Genomic DNA, 26014 nt, shown 5'->3' with positions numbered 1-26014 from the left:
TAATTTTTTATAAGACACAAAGACATAACATATACATAAAATACAAATTAATATTTTAACATTTTAAATGTTTTTTATAATTATATAAAATATTTAAAATAATTTTTATTAGTAAATGATAATATATATACTATCTATAAACTCATTTCAAGAATATAAATTAAGAATAAAGTTAGACATGGCTACATATGATATCTAAGTGTATCCAAACGCATCCAAAAAGATATTTTAGTAATTTTTTATTAAGATACAGTTAAATACATAAAACACGCGTATCAAACAAATATCCACTAAGTATTGTATTCAAAATATATCTAATATGCGAATACAGCATCTCAACAAAGTGTCCCACTTTATGGTACGTATAATATAAATGAAGTCCATAAGGATAGCAACATTTTCTATTCTCTTTTGTATTGTAAGCACTAAGCACATAATATGATCATTGATCTAATAATGGAGTTACTAGTGGGGGAACAAGTTCCAAATCCTATAAACATGAACATTTATATAAGCAGCAATAGCAAAAGAAACAAAGCATTTGCGACCACTAACCCCATAATTAAGCTTCCTACTAATCTCTCAGGTCATCATCAAACCATAATAAAATGTTTTCCACTAATTTAGCACATAAAAACACTGCACATCACCATACAAACAAACAAAAAAACATGGACAGTGAAAATCAGTAATTTAGCAATGAATATTTAACCCTCAAAACAATTTTCCCCTTCTCAACACCAAGCTTTCCACCAGTAACTAACCAATGCCCTGGAGGATCTTGAGGTCCCTTGCTCATTTCGGACAAGTCGACATACTTCATCAACTTGTTCCCTACGACATTTTCTCTAGAACCAGAACTTGAGTTGTCAGGACTAGAACTGTCCCCGGAAGTTGAGATTTTCGATGACTTGATCGGGGTGTGATCCCATAGTGATCTACGGATCGTGCAGCCGGGTAACCTAGAATACAAGAGTTTCATGTACAATACATTCCGGGGTCCGAAATCCCATACTCCAAGCTGTGCTCCGGTAACTATGTACACACCAGAGGAGTCTCCTATAAAGGTTTCTGGGTTCTCAATCGGCGCAGTGCTCACATGAGAAAAGTTCTTCCACTTAACAGGCTCGAACCACCGGCTATCTTGTTCCTCGGGTCCTTGCCACTTGGGAGCACCGATAGCAACATGGTTGTCCCAATACGGCTGAAGGATCTTCGGAAGGGATACCAAGTGTTGAAGATGAACAGAGAGCCGATTCTGCTTATTTCCTTCTAGACAAAGCCGTAAGCCAGTTACCAGCCTACGTCCAACCGTAATCTGCATTCAAACAGAACCACCATGTTCAGATTTAAAGGAAATTTTACAACTTGGTCTTTTTACAAAGGCAACAAAGAAGATATTGATTTTTTTTTTTAAACTAACATTTTCAAAAAATATTATTTCTCTTAATTGAAATTCTGGTAATTTTGTAGAATTTATACAAATATATAAAATGTGTTTTTTTTTTCAAGAAAAAGCTAAAGCACACATCCAGGCTCACCAAATACCCAAATGAGATAAAACTGCTAAGAACAATACACAAGATATCAAGTAATGTTCACAAGAAGATATCAACTGATGAAAAAGTGAAAGAAGAAAAATACGACAAATATCGATAGTTAGTGTCTTCAACTGTTGTGAATTGGATTCATATTTATTTCCTTTCAAGGCTAGACGGCGAATATGCATAATCCAATTTCAACAATTAAAGCTGCCGCGTTGAGAACAACAGAAAAAAGATGTACAAGCTGCCTCAAATTCATGCCAAAATAAAATTATGAAAGTAGTCGTCTTAGATTTTATAAGGATTGCTACAAGTAGTTGGACTTTAATAGCGCCCAACAAGAGTTTCAATTGTGGATAAAAAGTGCACAGTCAACATAACTAAAATTAGAGGAATCACTTTATCCATATATCGAAATGAGAACTCCATATCACTTAGGAACCAATTCATTACCATCAGATTTGAAGACATTTGGTAAAGGCACAAGCATCTTAGGTCTTAAAACTATATATGTTGCCTAATACATTCCGAAGTCAGAAAACATGAAACAAGAAGTGTTCACATTACGCCAGAAAATGGGATCATTGACAAAGGTTCAGAAGTCTTAATGTGAAGTAAAACATCACAAATTTGAAAAATGATTTTATTTTATTTTTTACCTGCTCTTGACTGACATAAAGCTTCTGGCCCATTATGCTGAATTGTAAAGATGGGCATACAGGTTCCTTCCTTTGGTGACCTGGAATCCTGTCCCGCAGAGGAGCCCAAACGCGAGAAATCTGAAACTCTAGGAAATACCTAAGTTCTTCAATAGGAGGCTTATCTGAGCACAAAATTCAAGGGGAAAGCTATATTAGATCATACTCTTAGTAAAACAACTTGAGAGAAATACTTGCATGCTCGTAGAGTACATTTAAAATGTATTCCAAAAAAATTCAGAACCATTCATTTCTTTCACTTTTATATGATTTTTAAACTTTACATATGAAATTGAGCGGGAGATGTTTTTGGAACATGGATTAAATGTTCTCCATAAGCATTTGAGTATTTTAGGATTCGATTACTTACATTCAAGATAAAGATTAATAGCACGAGTCAAATGCTCCTTGCCGGGTATTTCATCAAGGAGATTTGTTATAGGACAAAAAGTCATCTCAATGATATCTGGGGAGGACTTAACAGTTTTTATCCATTTGATGTGGTTTTGTTCCAAATCATCTCCTCCTCTTCTTCTAAAAATAACCGTGACATCCTAGTCAACATGCATTTGAATAAGTTAGAATGTTGGCCTTCTATTATGCCATCAATTACTAATGAATAAAAAATTGAACAAATTATTCTTGATCAGAGAAGGAGTATTTGGTACCCATATCCATTATCCATTCATCATAGGAAATTATTCAATGCTTAGTTTTATTTTCTTTCTGTGTCAAGAAAGTCTAGGAATTCATTAAAGAATGGCGAAACGAAAAATTGGGTTCGCTCATGAGGGGGAATAAGGAAATAACCGTAAAAGATGTATATTTATTCATAGATGGCACAGAAACCAAGATTTGTGTACTTCCACGCCTAAGGATACAATAGATTAGTAAAGTCATCACAAGACTCTACCCACACTTCTTTGGTTCTCAAAAAGTTTACTCCAAAATTAGAAAATCAGTTCCTCAGAAAAAGTTTAATGATTTTGGTTAGTATTGCAAAAACTATCTTATGAATATAAAATAACATATATTGCATACTTCTTTGCCGCTAGGATATGTTGCAGTCGTAGGTTGAGGGTAAATCCCTTGGCTATTGAAGGAAAAAGAATCAATACCCTGCAAAACATGTAATTAAAATAAAATAATATCATATATTACTTGCTATGATGAACCCAAATCATATCAATTTACTCAAGAAAAAGTGGAAATAAAGTGAACTAGCCTTATCCTTGGATTTTGTTTGACCTGAACTTGTATGGCTATTGATGTCAGAGAACCTCTGATTTCCAATTTCTTGAATATAGTTCTTTATCTCCAACTTTGACAATGGTGAACTATGGTGTTGTTTAACATAAATAACATCTTTACCACCAATAGTTATCGAAGTAATTACATGAGTTCCGAAATTTTCAATAAAGCTGCCAAAATGGAACCAAAAGTCAAGGAAAATCCAAAGATAGATATTATGCTTGTTACAGCGTTCTGTGGATAACTTGTATAAACATACCTTGCCAAGGACGGCGGATCCCAACTAACCGGCACAACCCTTTTGACATTTTGTTGCAATGTTAAGTGGGATTTTTTAAGCTGAACCTTTGCAAGGGGAATGTAAAATCCATCTGAGGACAAGGTTTTTGTAGCCGCAGCATCAATAAGTTTTGAACCAGTGAAGCTAAATGCGGAATTAAAGCTCCCAATAGCAAAGCTCCCTGATACATTTGCCTTATTGTTGAAATATTCAACCATCTGTGGTCAAGTTACAAAAAACTACCATAAATGTTTTAAGACATGCCCCGCCAAAAAGAACACAATTTAGAATAAGAAATGACAGTAGTAAGCGTAATTTAGATACTTGAGGCAAACAAGAAAACCATGTAAAGTAGAAACATTCTCAGCTAGTATCTTAAGCCGAATTTAATAACCGTTTTAAGATAGAAATATAGAGGCAGTGGGAGACACAAATCTATCTGGAGAAATCGGCAGATATAAAAACAAACAAAATGTCTCTGTAGGAAAAAAATTTTGCCAATTTCTATCCACACAATAAATGAGGACAATGGCGACAATAACAGAGGCACAACTTTTCTGTGGTGCAGCCCTTCCCCGGACTTTGCGTTAATGCAGGATGCTTGTGCACCAGGCTGCCCTCTATCTCTATTGCCCCTATATTTGCTGTTCTGAAACACATTAAACTCAGCCTTAATTTTAATCCTAATGCTAAATTTGGCTATCTAGCCTAAGATTGATCCTAGCTCAGTTTGCTTCGATATGCAAGATTCATATCCAAATAATTGACAAATGCACAGCTCAAGCACGAATTTGTAACTCTCATCACCGCAAAACCCATTAGGGGGCATGAAAAAACCACAAAAAATATGAAGAATACTAATTCAGGGGTTTTCATTACATTAGAGCGTCCTCCAGAATCATATATCATATATCAAAACATAATATTAAAACGATTACATGTAATTGACAATCTTAGGACACTAAATTACATCCAAATCCAATTAAAGAGCACTTTCTTTTGATCAAGTCAACACAAACATTTTCACAAACACGTAAGAAGCATAACAACAACACATCTATAATTATAGAAAAATTCTCAAATCTAGAAAAAGTTTACCTCTTGGAAACTATACACTCCAGAACTCTGACGATCTATGGGTTCCTGAGAGCATCCAATGTCCCTGGAAACATTCTCAACAACAACATCATCGTACAAGCACATGTCCCTTGGGTGTTCCTCATCAACCTCAACTACCCTAGACCCTGAAACCCCTTTACAATAAAGCAACCTCGTATCAAAGTTCACATCAAAACCTCTTCCTAATGCTTGCAAAGCATTGGTAGCAGTGTGAATTGCTGCTACATGCTCCCCCATATCTCATCCAAAAAAAAAAAAAATCCCCAATTTTCAATACAGTACTTGACGGGTGGAAAAATCTCAGAAATCGAAGGGAATTAGAACGACCCAGATGAAGAAATTACACGAAACCCTCATGAAAGTACACAACTTTAAAGTTTTGAGCTATGTGGGCATGTAGCTCAATGAACCAAACATCATATGTCGAGTCTAACTCCAAACGACTTGACTCAGTAAAAAAAAAAAAAAAAAAAAAAAAAAAAAAAAAAAAACTCGATTCAACCACCACCCTCCTTTTCTTCTCGTTTCTGAAGATGGAAATGGATCTCAAAGCGATGAAGATTTTATCCAAAATCTGGTTTTTTGGGATGGTGCTACAGCTACTTTCTTCTGATACCTGTGTCAGTGTTTATTTCTCTCTCTCTCTCTCTCTCTCTCTCTCTCTGTAAAACTAAAACCAAGTAGGGAAAGTAGTTGTTTTTCTAGTTTTCTACCTTTGGGAGACTCTGATTTTTAGTTTTGTGGAGAGATGAATTTGGGGTTTTGTTTGTTTGTTTGTACAAAGAGGCATTGACTTGAGTTTCAGAAGTCTCATGCATTTTTACTTTTCAGATCAAATCAGAAGCGTTTGCGTGTTCTTTTGCCTAAAATCTTGACCGTCCATTCCTTAGTCCAAACACGTGTGCTCAACTATGGTCCAAGTCTTCTTCCAAGATTCTAAATTTTGTTTTTATAGTTCACTTATTTAATTAACAAATTAAATGTTATCAATGTTTGGAAACTTAACTTGATTTCAACTAACCTGAATTATTTATGTTAGTTGATTATTTTGGCAAAAGATATTTTTATATTGGGAGTGTACGTGTGAGTTTTTAAAAGAAAAATTCTTGGAATCAATAATTTTAAATATTATTTTTATTATTTGATCAATATAAATTTTAAATTAATTTTAACAAATAAATTTTATTAATTTATGAGTGTAAATTCTGAAAAATATAAGTGTAATTATATTAATTTATATGTATAAAATTATGATAAATATAAGTATAAACTATATATTTTTTGTGTATAAAATATTTATAAATATAAATATAAATTATTACTAATTAAGTACTGATAAAAGAATTATCACACAAATTTATAAAATTTTAGTTGAATATGGAGATGATTCAAATTACGTGGGCATACAATAATTAAGGCCAATACACAGTCTAATCTGGCTACTCTGTTGTTTATCAATTTTATCATTCGCCTATTGAATTAAAGCATTCTCGTTTTCAGATGAAAGAGATTTGGTAGTAGATTTGGAATTTAAAATGTCCACCTAAAATTAAAATTTTTATAAGAATTATTCAGATATTTTTAGTCTTTCAGTAATTCTCATATAGATATCGCGATCTAATTCACCATATAAATAGATTGTGACCATATCTACTAGATGTATATTTAGCTTATGATATGTAGATAAGCTAATCAAATATCTCAAGATAATTGTATCAACTACAGGAGAGTAGGACTTCTCAAAACCTGTACCAAGTCTTTATGAAAAATCTTGTACTATAAGGCAAACTTTGTAGCGTACAATTTTATTATTTTCATTTTCTTTTCTCACAAATACCCATTTGTATTCAACAAGTTTCATACCTTTAGATATTTGGACTAAATGGCCAAAAACTTTACGTTTTGCAAATGAGTCTAATTCAATTTTCATGACTTTTTCTTTTCAATTTTTTCAATCATCCATTCTGTCATAACCTCGCCTGGCCATCATTGACGCTTAAAAAAATGCAAGCCTAAGAAATAAATTTCACAAAATAGAAAGAATCAAATATAATTTCTTACAATACTTTCTTCACATGCTTAGATATTATATTTAACTTAAATTGATCAGCATAAAGTACATGAAATCATAGTTGTCAGAACCGAATCGGTAATTGAACCGATTAGGTCACTGGATCATTGGGTCATTGGTTTAACTGGTGGGTCACTGGTTGAATCGATTGACCTGGTTCTATGTAAATAAAAAACAAAGCATAGTCAAAAATTTAAAATTAAAATTTAAAATACATAGTTTCACTAACATTTTAAAAATATCTAGCTATTCTAAAATAATATGAAACAGGAATAATAAGTATTTTGTTAATTTACTCTATCATAAATATTTTTATTTTATTTTTATATTAAAATAACTATTATTTTCGAATTTCAATAATTTATTAATTAGTTTATATCTATTATAAAAAAATAAGTGAGTTCATAATTATTGTTAAATAAAAATATTATTAATTTAAGAATAAATGAGTTTATAACTAAAATTAAAGTAAATTAAATAGAAGTATATATATATATATATATATATATATATATATATATATATATATATATATATATATATATATATATATATATATATATATATATATTAATTTGCATATATTTTAAAAACAAGCTTAATAGCCTGGTGGTTGTGAGCATTATCTTTCTCCTTGATGAGGGGGTTTGAACCCTATCTTCTACATTTTGAAAAAATTTTGAAACTCAAGCGATTCGGTCGAACTGGTCTTACCAATTTTGACCGGTTCACACTGGTTCGTTGTTTTATGTGGTCTGATAATCAGACCAGATCAGTTTAAAATCCGGTTCATCGATTTTTTGGTTGAATTAGTCGGTCCAATCCAATTTTAATAACATGCATGAAATTCTAGTTTAAGATTTACTACAAAACATAGTCATAATTGCATATCTTTTTCAAGTTATGAAGACTATATATAACAATGATCACAAAACAAACTATCTCACGTCACTCTAGTTGGATCTTGCCAGTAATATATGGAGCACTTAAACAAATCTAAAGATTTTCAAGATATTTACAAAAGGCATCATGTCCTTGGACAATACGAGCCCAGCGATTCAAATAATACTTGAGTGAAATTGATGGAACAAAGTTAGGAATAAGGCTCTTATCTTCAAAAAAAAAAATATTAGAGTGAATTTTGCCACTTAGTGATAAACAAAGCATCTATAACACTCACAAGACAATGGTACAAATATAATGTACTTAGCTAAAATAAATCTATTATAGTAACAGTGGATAAAATTTATTCGAACACATAAGCAAATCTATTATAATAATAGTGATAGAAGTATATTATAACACATAGATAATTAATGATAGATATTAAGGATTCAAGCTTTCAATATTCCTTTTATAAAAAAAAATGGAAAGTTATCTAATCTAAAAAAATCATCAAAATAACAAACATAAATCACATTTAAGTGGTTATTTTTTCTTTGTGTGAATCTGAAACAGACATGTTCTACTGATTTTATGGACATGAACAGATGAGTACCATTTTATCTCATTGTAAGAAACCAAAGATAATTCAAAACGCAACGACAAGATAGAGCAATGCAGAAATAAAAGTGGTTAAGGAGGTTGTGTAACGAAAAACCAAATTAATACAGTACTAAAAAGTGATAAAGGTGAACCAACGGTGCAAAAGTGAAGCAAAGGTGTAATAACTTAGGACGGTGGTAACAAAAGTCACGGCGACATCAGCTCCTGCAGTGAGCTCTGGCGGCACCGGAAGCTCCAACAACAACAGTGATGTTAGCGGCTGTGATCTCCATCAACACCGTCAACTAACCTTCTTCTCTTATAGTCACCGATCTCTCTCCTTCTCTAGTCGTTCCCTTTCTCCTCTATTCAGCGGTTGCAAAGCCACCATTGTGCCTCCTCCTCCTTCACCATCGTGTGCCTCTCTCTCATCATCATCGGCGGCAATGACTCCAAATCCAACGACCCCATGTCTCCTTCCTTCTTTCCTTCTTTCTTTCTAATCTCCTTTTTTTTTTCTTTATGATTTATGCGGCTAGAAGACACAGGTGAGAGAGTGTGTATGGCTAGGGTTAGAGACAAAAAATATCAAGTGAGATGGCCCACAATTTTATTTATTTACTTATCTTCTTCTTTTCTTTTTGAATTATTACACATTCACCGATATTCTTTGACGGTTTTTGGTTTAAGATCCTCATTTTCGTTCATAATATTTAGCGCTATATTATATAAAAATATGTTGTTGACAATTATTTCTCTTCGGTTTTATTTTTTTCGTAAAGACAATTTATTAAGATATCATCATTTTGATAATTTTCAAGTACCTGAATATCTTTCAATATTTCAATTATGTTATGACTTTGGACAACTATAAGTGTCCCAATTATGACTTTGTCAACCTCAATAGAAAGATTATTTGCCTCTTTACCACAAATTTTTTCTCTTTTTTTACGAAAATTTTTATCTTTAGAAATGACTAGCATACCACACATTTGCCATGTGTTTGCACTATTTATCATTTGTCCAACAAGGACATCAATTTAAATTGGAGCATTTTTATTGGTATATAGGATTTTGTTATCTTTTTTGTATCAGAAAATGCATCAGACAATTCATTTATAATTTTCTATAAATGAATAATCTTTTAAACTTCTAATTCATATTGTCCTAATCGAGAATTCAAATGTATTAATGATGATACATTCTAATTTAGCTCTTTTGCCAGCTGTTTATTCTATCCTTCTAATGTTGAAAATATTGTTTATTAAAGTGACAATATGCAAATCAAGCTTTAAATACATATCCCGTTTGTATCTCTAGATACCTCACAATAGAAGGAGTATCATATCCAGCATATATTCCTAAGTTTCTTTGGGGTCCTATCTTGGTTCGATTAGGTGGAGCAATTGGAATATTGTAATACCCGGTCTAACCAAAATTAATTAAATAATAAGTTAAATAGGAGCGAATATGGTTGGAAGATTTGTCAATTGGAATTTGATGATTTAAATATGATATTTGGATTCAGTGAATTTTTCCGAGTCAAAAAACATAGTTTTCTGCGTAAAAATGCGCAGTGGAATTTTGACCGTCAGTACCGGCTGAGACCTGTCTGGTATTGCAGCTGAGAAAATTGATTATGAGTAAATAAGATTAAGAAATGAGGAATTATAATTAAGGGAGGTAGAAATATTTGAAGTGCGATTTAGAGCGCTAATCTTAAAGGTTTTGGTCCAAAATTGGGCCAACGGACAAAAATAAGTGAACCGGGCCTAAGTGAGCCCAAGACCCAACATATATAATCATTAGTTATGAGCATTTCAGCTCATTATACCCTAAAAGGAAGGGTTGGGGCGCTGAAATTGAGAAGAGAGAAGAGAAGAGAGAAAACCTAACTCTCTTTGATTTTCAAACCACCATAACTTGAGCTACGGAGCTCCGATTGACGAGTCGTTTATGGCCACGCGTCGCTCTTCTCATCCTCTACAATTCTATCTAAGTTTTGTGGTGAGTATTCCATTCATCTCTGCCCAGTTTTCGAAATTCTTTACTGTTACACATTTTTAGGTAGTTAGTGTTAAAATCTTGTGATTTTGGGTGTTTAGGGATACTCCAACATGGATTTCAAGTAGGTTCTATCCCTACTTCATATGGGCTGAGGTAAGAAGTGCTCAAACCCTTGTGATTTGTCATTTTTATGAGCCCTAGGTTGATGTGTGTATGTGATATTGGTTATGTTAGTGTATTTGGTAATGTTGGTGCACAATTGGGAGATTGGTATTGCTTGAGAAGCTTTGGTGAGGCTTGAAGCTAAGGGTTGGTGGAGGCTTCCATAGAAGAGGCTCAATTGGTTTGGCTATAAGAGGTACGGTTTAAGTTTCATTTAAGTACCGTGTGGTGTGATGAGAATTCCTAGGCTAGATGCCCCTAGGATTAAGTTTGGATTGTGTAAATGGTTGGTGCTAATATGCATAGTTGGTATGTAATGTGAATTAATGATTGGGTTGAGAATTGTGTGGCCTTGTATGCTTGGTGTATTGAGAATTTGATGTATTGGGTAATGAGTATTGATTTGTGGTTTATGCATTTAAATTGTGAATTTGGGCTGGAGGCCGTGAATCTTGGACCGGAGGCTGGAAAGAGGTAAGGAAGGTAAGTTGATGTGTGCATTGTATGATGACACAAGTGATTGGATGAATTTCAGATAATGAATATATGAATGATTGGGTTGGTTATTGAATAATAAGGTTTGAGGAGTTGAAGTGTGGAATTTAGTAATTTTGGGTGAAATTGTATAGATGAGGTATGTTTGGTTTTGGTTGAGAAATATTATGTGGTCATATATGTGATTATGATTATTGATGTCTTGATGGTATGATAATGCATGAGAGATATGTATGTTGTGATATATGCTTGAGAAATGATTAAGGTTGAGTTGTGGGTGAAACCACGTAATAGTGAGTATGACGTTGATTATGTATAATGATGGTTGATTGGAAATAGTATTGTTGGAAATTGGGATGAGGAAGGATGTATGATATGTTGATGTGTTTGTAATTTAGCCATTTGTTTGAAATGGGTAAAAATGGTTATATGGCGATTTTGTGAATCGTGGCAAAGTGTTAATGTATGAGTTGAGGAGGCTTGATGTTGATTTTGGTATATTTTGATTGATTTCAAAAAGGGTTGAAACTAGCATGTTTTGGTTGATTTTGAAAAGGGTTGAAAATGACTTGTTTTGAAAAGGGCACCTTGTGGTTTTGTATAAAAATATGGTTTTTGGGCATACTTTGATGGGACATAACTTGGACTCTGGATCCTCATTTTGTGCCAAATTTATTTAGAAGTAAAATTGGATCCGGGATGTCCATGCCTGGTGCACGAAATTGCAATAACACTTTTGCAATCCCGCACAACTAACCAGCAAGTGCACTGGGTCGTCCAAGTAATACCTTGCGTGAGCAAGGGTCGATCCCACGGAGATTGTCGGCTTGAAGCAAGCTATGGTTATCTTGTAAATCTTAGTCAGGATAGCAGGAGTTATCAGGATTGTTTGTGAAAAGCAAAAGAACATGAAATGGTTACTTGTTTTGCAGTAATGGAGAATAGGTTGAGGTTTGGAGATGCTCCATCTTCTGAATCTCTGCTTTCCTACTGTCTTCTTCTTCAGTCACGCAAGTCTCCTTCCATGGCAAGCTGTGTGTAGGGTTTCACCATTGTCAGTGGCTACCTCCCATCCTCTCATTGGAACGATTCCTAATGCCCTGTCACGGCATGGCATTCCATCTGTCGGTTCTCAATCAGACCGGAGTAGAATCCAGTGATTCTTTTGGCGTCTGTCACTAACGCCCCGCCTTCAGGAGATTGAAGCACGTCACAGTCATTCAGTCATTGAATCCTACTCAGAATACCACAGACAAGGTTTAGACCTTCCGGATTCTCTTGAATGCTGCCATCAGTCTAGCTTATACCACGAAGATTCCGATTAAAGAATCCAAGAGATAACTACTTAATCTAAGGTAGAACGGAGGTGGTTGTCAGTCACACGTTCATGGTTGAGAATGATGATGATTGTCACGGATCATCACATTCATCCGGATTAAGAACAAGTATTATCTTAGAATGGAAGCAAGCATGATTGAATGAGAAACAGTAGTAATTGCATTAATCCATCATGACACAGCAGAGCTCCTCACCCCCAACCATGGGGTTTAGAGACTCATGCTGTGGAAGAAAAGGTGTACAATGTCATAAGGTCGCATTCCGTACTGATTACAAAGTCAAAAGGTCCTATAAGTAGTAAACTAGTATCCTAAGGTTTACAGAAATGAGTAAATGACAGAAAAATCCACTTCCGGGCCCACTTGGTGTGTGCTTGGGCTGAGCATTGAAGCTTTTATGTGTAGAGACGTTTTCTGGAGTTAAACGCCAGTTCTCATGCCAGTTTGGGCGTTTAACTCCAAGTTTTATGCCAGTTCCGGCGTTTAACGCTGGAATTTCTGAGGCCGGTTTGCTACGCAGGTTTGGGCCATCAAATCTTGGGCAAAGTATGGACTATTATATATTTCTGGAAAGCCCTGGATGTCTACTTTCCAACGCCGTTGAGAGCGCGCCAATTGGGCTTCTGTAGCTCCAGAAAATCCGCTTCGAGTGCAGGGAGGTCAGAATCCAACAGCATCTGCAGTCCTTTTCAGTCTCTGGATCAGATTTTTGCTCAGAACCTTCAATTTCAGTCAGAAAATACCTGAAATCACAGAAAAACACACAAACTCATAGTAAAGTCCAGAAAAGTGAATTTTAATTAAAAACTAATAAAAATATACTAAAAACTAACTAAAAGATACTAAAAACATACTAAAAACAATGCCAAAAAGTGTACAAATTATCCGCTCATCACAACACCAAACTTAAATTGTTGCTTGTCCCCAAGCAACTGAAATTCAAAATAGGATAAAAAGAAGAGAATATACTATAGATTCCAAAATATCAAAGAAACATAGTTCCAATTAGATGAGCGGGACTAGTAGCTTTTTGCCTCCGAACAGTTTTGGCATCTCACTCTATCCTTTGAAGTTCAGAATGATTGGCATCTATGAGAACTCAGAACTCAGATAATGTTATTGATTCTCCTAGTTAAGTATAATGATTCTTGAACATAGCTAATATATGAGTCTTGGCTGTGGCCCAAAGCACTCTGTCTTCCAGTATTACCACCGGATACACACATGCCACAGACACATAATTGGGTGAACCTTTTCAGATTGTGACTCAGCTTTGCTAAAGTCCCCAATTAGAGGTGTCCAGGGTTCTTAAGCACACTCTTGTTGCCTTGGATCACAACTCTATTTCTTTTCTTTTTCTTTTTCTTTTCTCTTTTTTTTTCGAAATTTTTTTTTTGTATTCACTGCTTTTTCTTGCTTCAAGAATCAATTTGATGATTTTTCAGATCCTCAATAACAGTTCTCTTTCTCCTCATTCTTTCAAGAGCCAACAAATTTAACATTCTTAAAAACAACAAATTCAAGAGACATATGCACTATTCAAGCATTCATTCAGAAAACAAAAAGTATTGTCACCACATCAAACTAATTCAACTAGTTTCAGAGATAAATTTTGAAACCCTGTACTTCTTGTTCTTTTGTGATTAAAGCATTTTTCTTTTAAGAGAGGTGATGGATTCATAGGACATTCATAACTTTAAGGCATAACTTTAATTTTATTAATTATGAATTAAAAACAAGACTCAAAAATAGATATAGAATGAGACTAGAAAAAACGAAAAATAAAAACAAAATAAAGGAAAATAAAAAAAACGAAAAACAGAGGCTCCTAATGATAGAGGTTTTCACAGAGTTAGGACTCAACAACCTTGATTTTGAGAAGTGGATGCTCCCTCAGCTTGAGAGGAGAGCTTTTGGCGTTTCAACTCTTGGAGTTCACGCCCCTGCTTCTCTTGTTCCTTCAGCAATTTGCAGAGCATGCAGTTCTGATTCTGCTGTTCTTCCTTTGACTTCTTGGTGATTGGGTGTTCAATGGGTATGAACTCATCTACTCCCATCTTCACCCCAGCCTCTTTACAGAGCAAGGAAATCAAGCTTGGGTAAGCCAGTTTGGCCTCAGTGGAATTCTTATTTGCAATGGTGTAGATCTCACAAGCAATCACATGATGAACCTCCACTTCTTTTCCAAGCATAATGCAGTGAATCATCACTGCTCTCTTGATGGTGACCTCAGAACGGTTGCTAGTGGGCAATATGGAACGCCCAATAAAGTCTAGCCAACCTCTTGCAATTGGCTTGAGGTCTCCCCTCTTGAGTTGGTTTGGGACACCCTTTGAATTGGTTATCCACTTAGTCCCAGGGAGGCAGATGTCCTCTAGAACTTGATCCAAACCTTTATCTACTCTCACCATCCTCCTATTGAAGGAATCAGGATCATCTTGTAGTTGAGGTAGTTTGAAGATTTCTCTTATTTTGTCCAGATGGAAGTACATAACTTTCCCTCTGACCATGGTTCTGTGGGTATGGTAAGCGGTTCCAGTCATTCTTTGCTTATCTGTTAGCCACAGATTTGAGTAGAATTCCTGAACCATGTTCCTTCCAACCTTTGTCTCAGGATTGGTCAGAACTTCCCAACCTCTGTTTCGAATTTGCTCTTGGATCTCCGGATATTCATCTTCTTTCAGATCAAATTTAACTTCCGGGATCACTGACCTCAGACCCATTATTTTGTGATAATGGTCTTCATGTTCTTTGGTTAAGAACTTCTCTTCATTCCAAAGATTCTTTGGATTAGTCTCTTTCTTTCCTCTTGAGTTGGTTTGTTTTCCCTTGGGAGCCATGATCTTGATAGATCTTAGCTTAGTGATCACGGAAAAGCACACCAAACTTAGAGGTTTTGCTTGTCCTCAAGCAAAAAGAAAAGAAAGAAGAGAAGAGAGAGAGAGAGAGAGAGGAAATTCGAATGGTGTGAGGAAGGAGGGGTGAGGAACGTTCCTTTATAGAGTGGGGGGGAGGAGAATTTCGAAAACAAAAGAGAGATTTGAAAGGAAATTTGAAAAGATTTTGAAAAAAATTTGAGAAAAGGATGAGTTTTTGAAGAAGATTTGAGATTATTTTGAAATAGATTTGAAGAATGGTTTTGATTTGTGAAGATTTGAAAGTGAATGATGAAAGGTTGAAGTGCATTTATGTAGAAGATTATGGGTAAAAAGAGGAAAGTTTGAAAAAATTTGAGTTGAAAACAAAAATGTGGTCCCCCCACCTTTCTGGCGTTAAACGCCCAGAATGGCACCCATTCTGGCGTTTAACGCCCACTTGGCACCCTTTTTGGGCGTTTAACGCCCAGCCAGGACCTGGCTGGGCGTTAAACGCCAGAAAACCTTCCTCACTGGGCGTTTTTCTGAACGCCCAGTGATGCTGCACACCTGGCGTTAAACGCCCAGAATGGTACCATTACTGGCGTTAAACGCCCAGAATGGTACCCATTCTGGCGTTTAACGCCCAAAATGCACCTTACTGGCGTTTTTTCGCCAGTAAGCTCATTTTCTCTGCTTTTTGAGCTGAATCCTTCTGTAACTCTGTGAATTCCTTCATTTTTTGATATTTGCCTCTGTAAGAACAAATCATACAACCTACTAATGACTGGGTTGCCTCCCAGTAAGCGCTTCTTTACTGTCTTTAGCTGGACTTTCACTGAGAATCACTCTAGTCTCAGTTTTGAGCACTCCTGCTCAAAGTTTCCTTCAAGATAATGTTTGATTCTCTGTCCATTAACAATGAACTTCTTATCAGAATCAATATCCTGAAGCTCAACATATCCATATGGTGACACTCCTGTAATCACATATGGACCCCCCCAACGGGATTTGAGTTTTCCTGGAAACAGTTTGAGCCTAGAGTTGAAGAGCAGAACTTTTTGTCCTGGCTCAAAGACTCTGGTTGACAATTTCCTGTCATGCCATTTCTTTGCCTTTTCCTTATAAATTTTTGCATTTTCAAAGGCATTGAGTCTGAACTCCTCTAGCTCATTCAACTGTAGCAGTCTTTTTTCACCAGCTAACTGTGCATCCATGTTTAGGAATCTGGTTGCCCAGTAGGCTTTATGTTCCAGTTCCACAGGCAAATGGCAGGCCTTCCCATACACCAATTGGTATGGAGAGGTGCCTATAGGAGTCTTGAATGCTGTTCTGTATGCCCACAGAGCATCATCCAAGCTCTTTGCCCAATCCTTTCTTCGGGCCATTACAGTCCGTTCTAGGATTCTTTTTAGTTCTCTGTTAGAGACCTCTGCTTGCCCATTTGTCTGTGGATGATACGGAGTTGCCACTTTGTGGCTAATTCCATATCTGACCATAGCAGAGTATAGTTGTTTATTGCAGAAATGAGTGCCCCCATCACTGATTAGCACTCTGGGAACGCCAAATCTGCTGAAAATGTTCTTCTGGAGGAATTTCAGTACGGTCTTAGTATCATTAGTGGGTGTAGCAATTGCTTCTACCCACTTAGATACATAGTCCACTGCCACCAGAATGTAAGTGTTTGAGTATGATGGTGGGAATGGCCCCATGAAGTCAATTCCCCATACATCAAACAGCTCTATCTCTAATATCCCTTGTTGAGGCATGGCATATCCATGAGGCAGGTTACCAGCTCTTTGGCAACTGTCACAGTTACGCACAAACTCTCGGGAATCTTTATAGAGAGTAGGCCAGTAGAAGCCACATTGGAGGACTTTAGTGGCTGTTCGCTCACTTCCAAAATGTCCTCCATACTGTGATCCATGGCAGTGCCATAGGATCCTCTGTGCTTCTTCTCTGGGTACACACCTGCGGATCACTCCGTCAGCACATCTCTTAAAGAGATATGGTTCATCCCAAAGGTAGTATTTGGCATCTGAAATTAATTTCTTTCTTTGCACACTGCTGTACTCCTTGGGTATGAACCTTACAGCTTTATAATTTGCAATGTCTGCAAACCATGGAGCTTCCTGAATGGCAAATAATTGCTCATCTGGGAAAGTCTCAGAAATCTCAGCAGAAGGGAGGGACGCCCCAACTACTGGCTCTATTCTGGACAGATGATCAGCTACCTGATTCTCTGTCCCTTTTCTGTCTCTTATTTCTATATCAAACTCTTGCAGAAGCAACACCCATCTGATAAGCCTGGGTTTTGAATCCTGCTTTGTGAGTAAGTATTTAAGAGCAGCATGGTCAGTGTACACAATCACTTTGGATCCTACTAGGTAGGATCTAAACTTGTCAATGGCATAAACCACTGCAAGTAATTCTTTTTCTGTGGTTGTGTAATTCTTCTGTGCATCATTTAGAACACGGCTGGCATAATAAATGACATGCAGAAGTTTATTATGCCTCTGTCCCAACACTGCACCAATGGCATGATCACTGGCATCACACATTAATTCAAATGGTAATGCCCAATCTGGTGCAGAGATAACTGGTGCTGTGACCAGCTTAGCTTTCAGGGTCTCAAATGCCTGCAGACACTCATTATCAAAGATAAATGGAGTGTCAGCAGCTAGCAGATTACTCAGAGGTTTGGCAATTTTCGAAAAATCCTTGATAAACCTTCTGTAAAATCCTGCATGTCCCAGAAAGCTTCTGATTGCCTTAACATTGGCAGGTGGTGGTAATTTTTCAATTACCTCTACCTTTGCCTTATCCACCTCTATTCCCCTGCTTGAAATTTTGTGCCCAAGGACAATTCCTTCAGTCACCATAAAGTGACATTTCTCCCAGTTTAAAACCAGGTTAGTCTCTTGGCATCTTTTCAGGACAAGTGATAGGTGGTTAAGACAGGAGCTGAATGAGTCTCCATATACTGAGAAGTCATCCATGAAGACTTCCAGAAATTTCTCTACCATATCTGAAAAGATAGAGAGCATGCACCTCTGAAAGGTTGCAGGTGCATTGCACAGACCAAAAGGCATTCTCCTATAGGCAAACACGCCTGAAGGGCAGGTGAATGCTGTTTTCTCTTGGTCCTGAGGGTCTACTGCAATTTGGTTGTAGCCTGAATAGCCATCCAAAAAGCAGTAATAATCATGGCCAGCTAGTCTTTCTAGCATTTGGTCTATGAATGGTAAAGGAAAATGATCCTTTCTGGTGGCTGTATTGAGCCTTCTGTAGTCAATACACATGCGCCACCCTGTGACTGTCCTTGTGGGAACCAGTTCATTTTTTTCATTATGAACCACTGTCATGCCTCCCTTTTTGGGAACAACTTGGACAGGGCTCACCCAGGGGCTATCAGAAATAGGATAAATGATCCCAGCCTCTAGTAATTTAGTGACCTCTTTCTGCACCACCTCCTTCATGGCTGGATTTAGCCTCCTCTGTGGTTGAACCACTGGTTTGGCATTATCCTCCAACAGGATCTTGTGCATGCATCTAGCTGGGCTAATGCCCTTAAGATCACTTATGGACCACCCAAGAGCTGTCTTGTGTGTCCTTAGCACTTGAATCAGTGCTTCCTCTTCCTGTGAATTTAAAGCAGAGCTTATAATCACTGGAAAAGTGTCACCCTCTCCCAGAAATGCATATTTCAAGGATGATGGTAATGGTTTGGGTTCAGGCTTGGGAGGCTTATCCTCCTCCTGAGGAATTTTCGAAAATTTCTTTACTTCCTCTAGTTCTTCTTGATCAGGTTGAGCATCTTTGAAGATGTCCTCAAGCTCTGATTCTAGGCTCTCAGCCATATTGATCTCTTCTACCAGAGAATCAATAATGTCAACGTCCATGCAGTCTTCTGGTGTGTCTGGATGCTGCATAGCTTTCACAGCATTCAACTTGAACTCATCCTCATTGACTCTCAGGGTTACTTCCCCTTTATGTACATCAATGAGAGTTCGTCCAGTTGCTAGGAAAGGTCTTCCTAGAATGAGAGTTGCACTTTTGTGCTCCTCCATTTCCAGCACCACAAAGTCAGTTGGAAAGGCAAATGGCCCAACCTTGACAATCATGTCCTCTATTATGCCTGATGGGTGTTTAATGGAACCATCAGCAAGTTGGAGGCATATCCTGGTTGGTTTGACTTCTCCAGTCAACCCAAGCTTTCTGATAGTGGATGCAGGTATTAGATTGATGCTTGCTCCAAGATCACATAGGGCTATCTTGGTGCAGGCGCCTTCTAATGTGCAGGGTATCATAAAGCTTCCAGGATCTTGAAGCTTTTCTGGTAAGCTTTTCAAAATGACTGCACTGCATTCTTCAGTGAGAAACACTTTTTCAGTTTCTCTCCAATTCTTCTTATGGCTTAAGATCTCTTTCATGAACTTAGCATAAGAGGGTATTTGCTCAAGTGCCTCTGCAAACGGAATCTTTATTTCAAGAGTCCTTAGATAGTCTGCAAAGCGGGCAAATTGCTTATCCTGTTCCGCTTTGCGGAGTTTCTGAGGATAAGGCATCTTGGCTTGATATTCTTCAACCTTAGATGCTGCAGGTTTATTCCTTACAGAAATGGTTGAAGAGGCCTTGTTAGGGGGATAATCATCAGAACTCTCAGGTGCCTGATTCTCCTTGGGCGTTTGAACGCCAGGAGTGGATGAAGTTTGGGCGTTAAACGCCAACTTCTCCCCCTTTTCTGGCGTTTGAACGCCAGAACTGGGCAGGGAATGGGCGTTTAACGCCAGCTTTCCTCCCTGTTCTGGCGTTTGAACGCCAGTATTGGGCAAGGAATGGGCGTTTAACGCCAACTTTCCTTCCCTTTCTGGCGTTTGAACGCCAATAATATTCCTCTCTGGGCTCTTACTGTCCTCAGAGGGATTTTGAACAGTGGCTTGGTCATCCTCTGTCAACTGTTCTTTAATTGACTTCTTGCTCCTTTGAGCAGTGGCATTCAGTGTTTTCCCACTCCTCAGTTGAACTGCTTGACATTCTTCTGTTATTTGTTTAGATATTTGCTGTTTTGCTTGATTCAACTGCAGTTCTATGCTCTTGTTAGCAACCTTAGTATCATGGAGCATTTCTTTAAATTCTGCTAACTGTTCTGTCATCAGGAGCAATTGTTGATTAAGCTCATTCATCTGTTCTTGAGGATCAGGATCATTGACTACTGCCATGACCTCTTCTTGTGGAACGAATTCCTTGCTAGAATATAAGTATTGGTTTCTAGCAACAATGTCTATAAGCTCTTGAGCTTCTTCAATTGTCTTTCTCATGTGTATAGATCCACCAGCTGAGTGGTCTAAAGACATCTGAGCTTTTTCTGTAAGCCCATAGTAGAAGATGTCTAACTGTACCCACTCTGAAAACATTTCAGAGGGGCATTTTCTGAGCATACCTCTATACCTCTCCCAGGCATCATAAAGGGATTCATTATCCTCTTGTTTAAAGCCTTGGATGTCCAGCCTTAGCTGTGTCATCCTTTTTGGAGGGTAAAAATGATTCAGGAATTTTTCTGATAACTGTTTCCATGTCTTTATGCTTGCTGTAGGTTGGTTATTCAACCACCTTTTTGCTCGATCTTTTACAGCAAATGGAAACAGTAATAGTCTGTAGACATCCTGATCTACCTCTTTATCATGTATTGTGTCAGCAATTTGTAAGAACTGTGCCAGAAACTCAGTAGGTTCTTCCTCTGGAAGACCGGAATATTGGCAATTTTGCTGCACTATGATAATGAGTTGAGGGTTTAGCTCAAAGCTGCTTGCTTTGATGGGAGGTACACAGATGCTACTCCCATATGCAGCTGTACTGGGGTTGGCATAGGACCCCAGAGTCCTTCTGGACTGGTTAATTCCACTTAAGTCCATAATGGACAAAAGGGAAATGATAATAATTGCAAAGAGATAAATTTTGTTTGTTTTTTTTTTTTGTTTTTTTTTGAAATAACCGAAAAATAAAAATAAAAACAAAAAGGAAATTTAAAATAAAAATTCGAAAATCAAAAGGAAAATAAAATAAGATTTCGAAAATTAGAAAGAAAATAAGATCAAAGCAAATTGAGAACTGAATCAATTAGTTAATTAAAAAGATTTTGAAAACAGCAATTAAGAAGATATGATTGAAAAGTTTTTATGAAAAAGATTTGATTTTTTTAAAAAGAGGAAAGAGAAAAACACAAAATGACACCAAACTTAAAATTTTAGAAAATCAAACACTATTTTTTTCGAAAATTTTAAAGGAAAAACACAAAGGGGACACCAAACTTAGAACTTTTATGAATCAAAAAGGGACTAAGAGCATGCAAAAATCGAAAATCAAAAAGAAAAACAAAAGCATGCAAATGACACCAAACTTAAAATATGAAACTAGACTCAACTAAAAGACTCTAAACCAAAAAAAATAAAACAGTCCTAATCTAAGCAACAAGACAAGCCGTCAGTTGTCCAAACTCGAACAATCCCCGGCAACGGCGCCAAAAACTTGGTGCACGAAATTGCAATAACACTTTTGCAATCCCGCACAACTAACCAGCAAGTGCACTGGGTCGTCCAAGTAATACCTTGCGTGAGCAAGGGTCGATCCCACGGAGATTGTCGGCTTGAAGCAAGCTATGGTTATCTTGTAAATCTTAGTCAGGATAGCAGGAGTTATCAGGATTGTTTGTGAAAAGCAAAAGAACATGAAATGGTTACTTGTTTTGCAGTAATGGAGAATAGGTTGAGGTTTGGAGATGCTCCATCTTCTGAATCTCTGCTTTCCTACTGTCTTCTTCTTCAGTCACGCAAGTCTCCTTCCATGGCAAGCTGTGTGTAGGGTTTCACCATTGTCAGTGGCTACCTCCCATCCTCTCATTGGAACGATTCCTAATGCCCTGTCACGGCACGGCATTCCATCTGTCGGTTCTCAATCAGACCGGAGTAGAATCCAGTGATTCTTTTGGCGTCTGTCACTAACGCCCCGCCTTCAGGAGATTGAAGCACGTCACAGTCATTCAGTCATTGAATCCTACTCAGAATACCACAGACAAGGTTTAGACCTTCCGGATTCTCTTGAATGCTGCCATCAGTCTAGCTTATACCACGAAGATTCCGATTAAAGAATCCAAGAGATAACTACTTAATCTAAGGTAGAACGGAGGTGGTTGTCAGTCACACGTTCATGGTTGAGAATGATGATGATTGTCACGGATCATCACATTCATCCGGATTAAGAACAAGTATTATCTTAGAATGGAAGCAAGCATGATTGAATGAGAAACAGTAGTAATTGCATTAATCCATCATGACACAGCAGAGCTCCTCACCCCCAACCATGGGGTTTAGAGACTCATGCTGTGGAAGAAAAGGTGTACAATGTCATAAGGTCGCATTCCGTACTGATTACAAAGTCAAAAGGTCCTATAAGTAGTAAACTAGTATCCTAAGGTTTACAGAAATGAGTAAATGACAGAAAAATCCACTTCCGGGCCCACTTGGTGTGTGCTTGGGCTGAGCATTGAAGCTTTTATGTGTAGAGACGTTTTCTGGAGTTAAACGCCAGTTCTCATGCCAGTTTGGGCGTTTAACTCCAAGTTTTATGCCAGTTCCGGCGTTTAACGCTGGAATTTCTGAGGCCGGTTTGCTACGCAGGTTTGGGCCATCAAATCTTGGGCAAAGTATGGACTATTATATATTGCTGGAAAGCCCTGGATGTCTACTTTCCAACGCCGTTGAGAGCGCGCCAATTGGGCTTCTGTAGCTCCAGAAAATCCGCTTCGAGTGCAGGGAGGTCAGAATCCAACAGCATCTGCAGTCCTTTTCAGTCTCTGGATCAGATTTTTGCTCAGAACCTTCAATTTCAGTCAGAAAATACCTGAAATCACAGAAAAACACACAAACTCATAGTAAAGTCCAGAAAAGTGAATTTTAATTAAAAACTAATAAAAATATACTAAAAACTAACTAAAAGATACTAAAAACATACTAAAAACAATGCCAAAAAGTGTACAAATTATCCGCTCATCAATGCCGTTCGAAGAACGGGCAAAAAACGATTTAAAATGAGAAAGTTATGTCCGTCGGAAGATTGGGGGTTGAATCTGTGAATTCTGCAGCTTTTAACTTAGAAAATTTTTAGCAGAATAACCCTCCACGCATAGGCGCACTTGGCGCGTACGCATCATTTTTCAAGAAGGCACCATCCACGCGTGCGCGTGGTGTGCGCGTGTGCGTCGATGCGCTGCACCCAATGCCCAGCCATTTTTCCCAGAGTTGTGCCAGAGTTATGCCAGTTTTGTGCTTGGGGCGCAAATGCACCCACGCGTACGCGTGGCTGACGCGTACGCATCGTCTGGCTGCGTTTCAATCCGCGCGTCCGCGTGTATGACGCATACGCGTCGATGAGCTTTGTGGCCATCCACGCGTGCGCGTGGCCCTGTTTTCATCCCAAAGTTGATTTTTTAGTTTTAAAAACTAAATCTCATACTTCTAAGCCTCCGATCTCACCCCTTATGTATTAAATCATTATGATATGCCTAGCAAAGAGGAAGGAGCTAGGGGATGTGGTAACTTGCGAATGAAGCAAGGAGAAAAATTGTGATCAATGAGGATCAAAGATGATTATATGAGATATGGAGGATGACGGTGGGAGTACCGAGTATGCCATGAGCCGAAGGGCTATATTTATTGATAAATGGCTGGTTCTTTATTGAACCATGAGCCGGATGGCTGAGTTATTGCCGGGTTACGGTAAAGCCATTATTGATTATGGTTGAGTATAAATGTATATATGATTAATGAATGAATGTGTTAAATGGATAATAATGGAAAATGTAGAAATGTGATGTGTAACCCCGGGTAGTAGGCAGTGGCGTTGTCCACTTGCTCCGGGTATGAGACGGAAAATGATGTTTATGATAAATGAGTTTAATTATGGAGTTTCGAATGAATGTATTTGTGATACCTGGGTAGTAGTAAGGGTTGTGGTTCGTCCCACTTGCTCCAGGTTAATGTTTGAGATTTGATAATAATGATGATTGCTTTTAAACTGAATGAATGTATGTTTTGAGATCCTGGGCAGTAGCAAGGGTTGTGGTTCGTCCCACTTGCTCCAGGTCAAAGATTGTGACGCTTGGGTAGTAGCGGTAGTAGTGGTGAATCCACTCGCTCCAAGTTGAGCTTTTAAACACCCGCTTGTGTATTAGCCACAGTAGTGGTTATTCCACTGGCTCTGGGTTGAGCGGGTAGTAGCAAGGAGGTTGTAGCTCAAACCTACTTGCTCCGCAAGGGGTATTTCTGTCAATTGGTTAGCTACCAGGACATGTCGGGTTGGCTATATAACCGACAGATGATATCATCAGCCATAGGACATGCATACATCATTTGCATATGTTTGAATTGTTTGGGTTTGCCTATTTGTTTTGGATTTCTACATCATATATGCTATGTTACCTGATTATGTGGTACTTGTTCTACTTGTACCTTATTTGTGTATTACTTGCCTGTATTGCTTGTGTTTGTACAACTGAGTGACCCCTCATGTTGGTGTCGGTGGATGTTGAAGGCTGTTCTTGATGCGATGAATTGATGATGCGATTGTATGATGATGATGATTTTTGAATGAGATAATTTGAGCCCCCTGGGTAGACGCAGTGATGTGATTTCACTAGCTCCAGGCGAGGGTATGATGTATTGATATAGAGTTGCTGAGGCAGAACAACTGGTGATGGTTTTGCTTATGATTCTGAGTCTGATTCGTGGAAGAGTCAGCGAGTTGGGAAACATGCGTAACATGAACTAGATTTAGTATCCCCTTACGACAATTGCCTATTCATGGATTAGTGAGAATCTAGGCTGGATATTCGGTGAAGAAGTTTAGGATGCTTAGTGAGTTTTTATTGCAGTGCATTGTATTTATTTGGCACTTTTACCGTACTGGGAACCCATGGGCCCGGGGTTCTCATTCCGTATATATCTCTTGTTTTTTAGATACAGGTCCAGGTGCTCAGAAGTGAGCTGTGGTTCGTCTGAGAGACGGCGAAGATCTTTATTTTCTCTACTTTGTGTTTTGCTTAGAATCTCTCCACCTTTGTTTTGAAAAGATTATATTATGTATTGAACTCTTTTGAACTTGCCTATAGAAGCTCTCATGTTTCCTTTAGGAGAGATTAGGATATACTGTTGCCAACTACTTTCATACTGTACCCTTGCCGGCCTAAACTTCGCGGGTCGCGACTAGTGGCTGTTTACTTATGTTATATATATCTATCTGTTATCTATCTCTTAATCTCCTTTATGCCTTGTCCGTATATCGCTTTCGGCTTCACAGTTTATCTTTTTGTTGTCGAAACGTGAGTGATACGTCTTCGAGATTTTATTTCTACTCTTTTCAGGCTTCTCGATTAATACTCCTTTCGAAATTACTTATATTTATATATTAAAAATCCACCTGAGAGTCGTACCACCGTAATATCATTGACTTATGACTCGAGTATAAGGATTTGAATATTAGGGTGTTATATTATGGTATCAGAGCAGTTTGTCCTCGTGAGCCTGAGGGATGGAACTGCTTATGCTTCAATGCATACTCTGAGTCTGTGTCTGTGCTAGTTAGGGTATCTAACCGATACATCTATCATGAAGTCCATGAGTGTACCTTTGGAACCTTGAAGTACTATACTTCCGA

General features: G+C 37.5%; 1 protein-coding gene across 1 annotated transcript; it reads right to left on the bottom strand.

Annotated features, from left to right (window-relative positions):
* Window positions 1-275: 275 nt before the first annotated feature.
* LOC130961097 (MACPF domain-containing protein CAD1-like) lies at window positions 276-5352 on the bottom strand. The gene is made up of 7 exons (XM_057886777.1): window positions 4872-5352; window positions 3753-3991; window positions 3468-3663; window positions 3284-3361; window positions 2613-2796; window positions 2204-2367; window positions 276-1318 (listed from the first exon to the last, which is right to left on the bottom strand). The coding sequence occupies exons 1-7, from the start codon at window positions 5127-5129 to the stop codon at window positions 686-688; spliced, it is 1752 nt and encodes a 583-aa protein (XP_057742760.1). The 5' UTR covers window positions 5130-5352; the 3' UTR covers window positions 276-685.
* Window positions 5353-26014: the final 20662 nt, after the last annotated feature.

This window comes from Arachis stenosperma, chromosome 2 (assembly GCF_014773155.1).
Source record: "Arachis stenosperma cultivar V10309 chromosome 2, arast.V10309.gnm1.PFL2, whole genome shotgun sequence".
Taxonomy (NCBI): domain Eukaryota; kingdom Viridiplantae; phylum Streptophyta; class Magnoliopsida; order Fabales; family Fabaceae; genus Arachis; species Arachis stenosperma.
This window is presented reverse-complemented; position numbering and strand designations above follow the sequence as displayed.

Bases quoted from the DNA above. Each gene is read 5' to 3' on its own strand.
- LOC130961097 (XM_057886777.1), bottom strand. From the start codon at position 5,129: ATGGGGGAGCATGTAGCAGCAATTCACACTGCTACCAATGCTTTGCAA. The intron at 3,992-4,871 runs GTAAACTTTTTC...ACTTGACCACAG, and splicing joins GAGTGTATAGTTTCCAAGAG to ATGGTTGAATATTTCAACAA. The intron at 2,368-2,612 runs GTAAGTAATCGA...TTTTGTGCTCAG, and splicing joins TATTAATCTTTATCTTGAAT to ATAAGCCTCCTATTGAAGAA.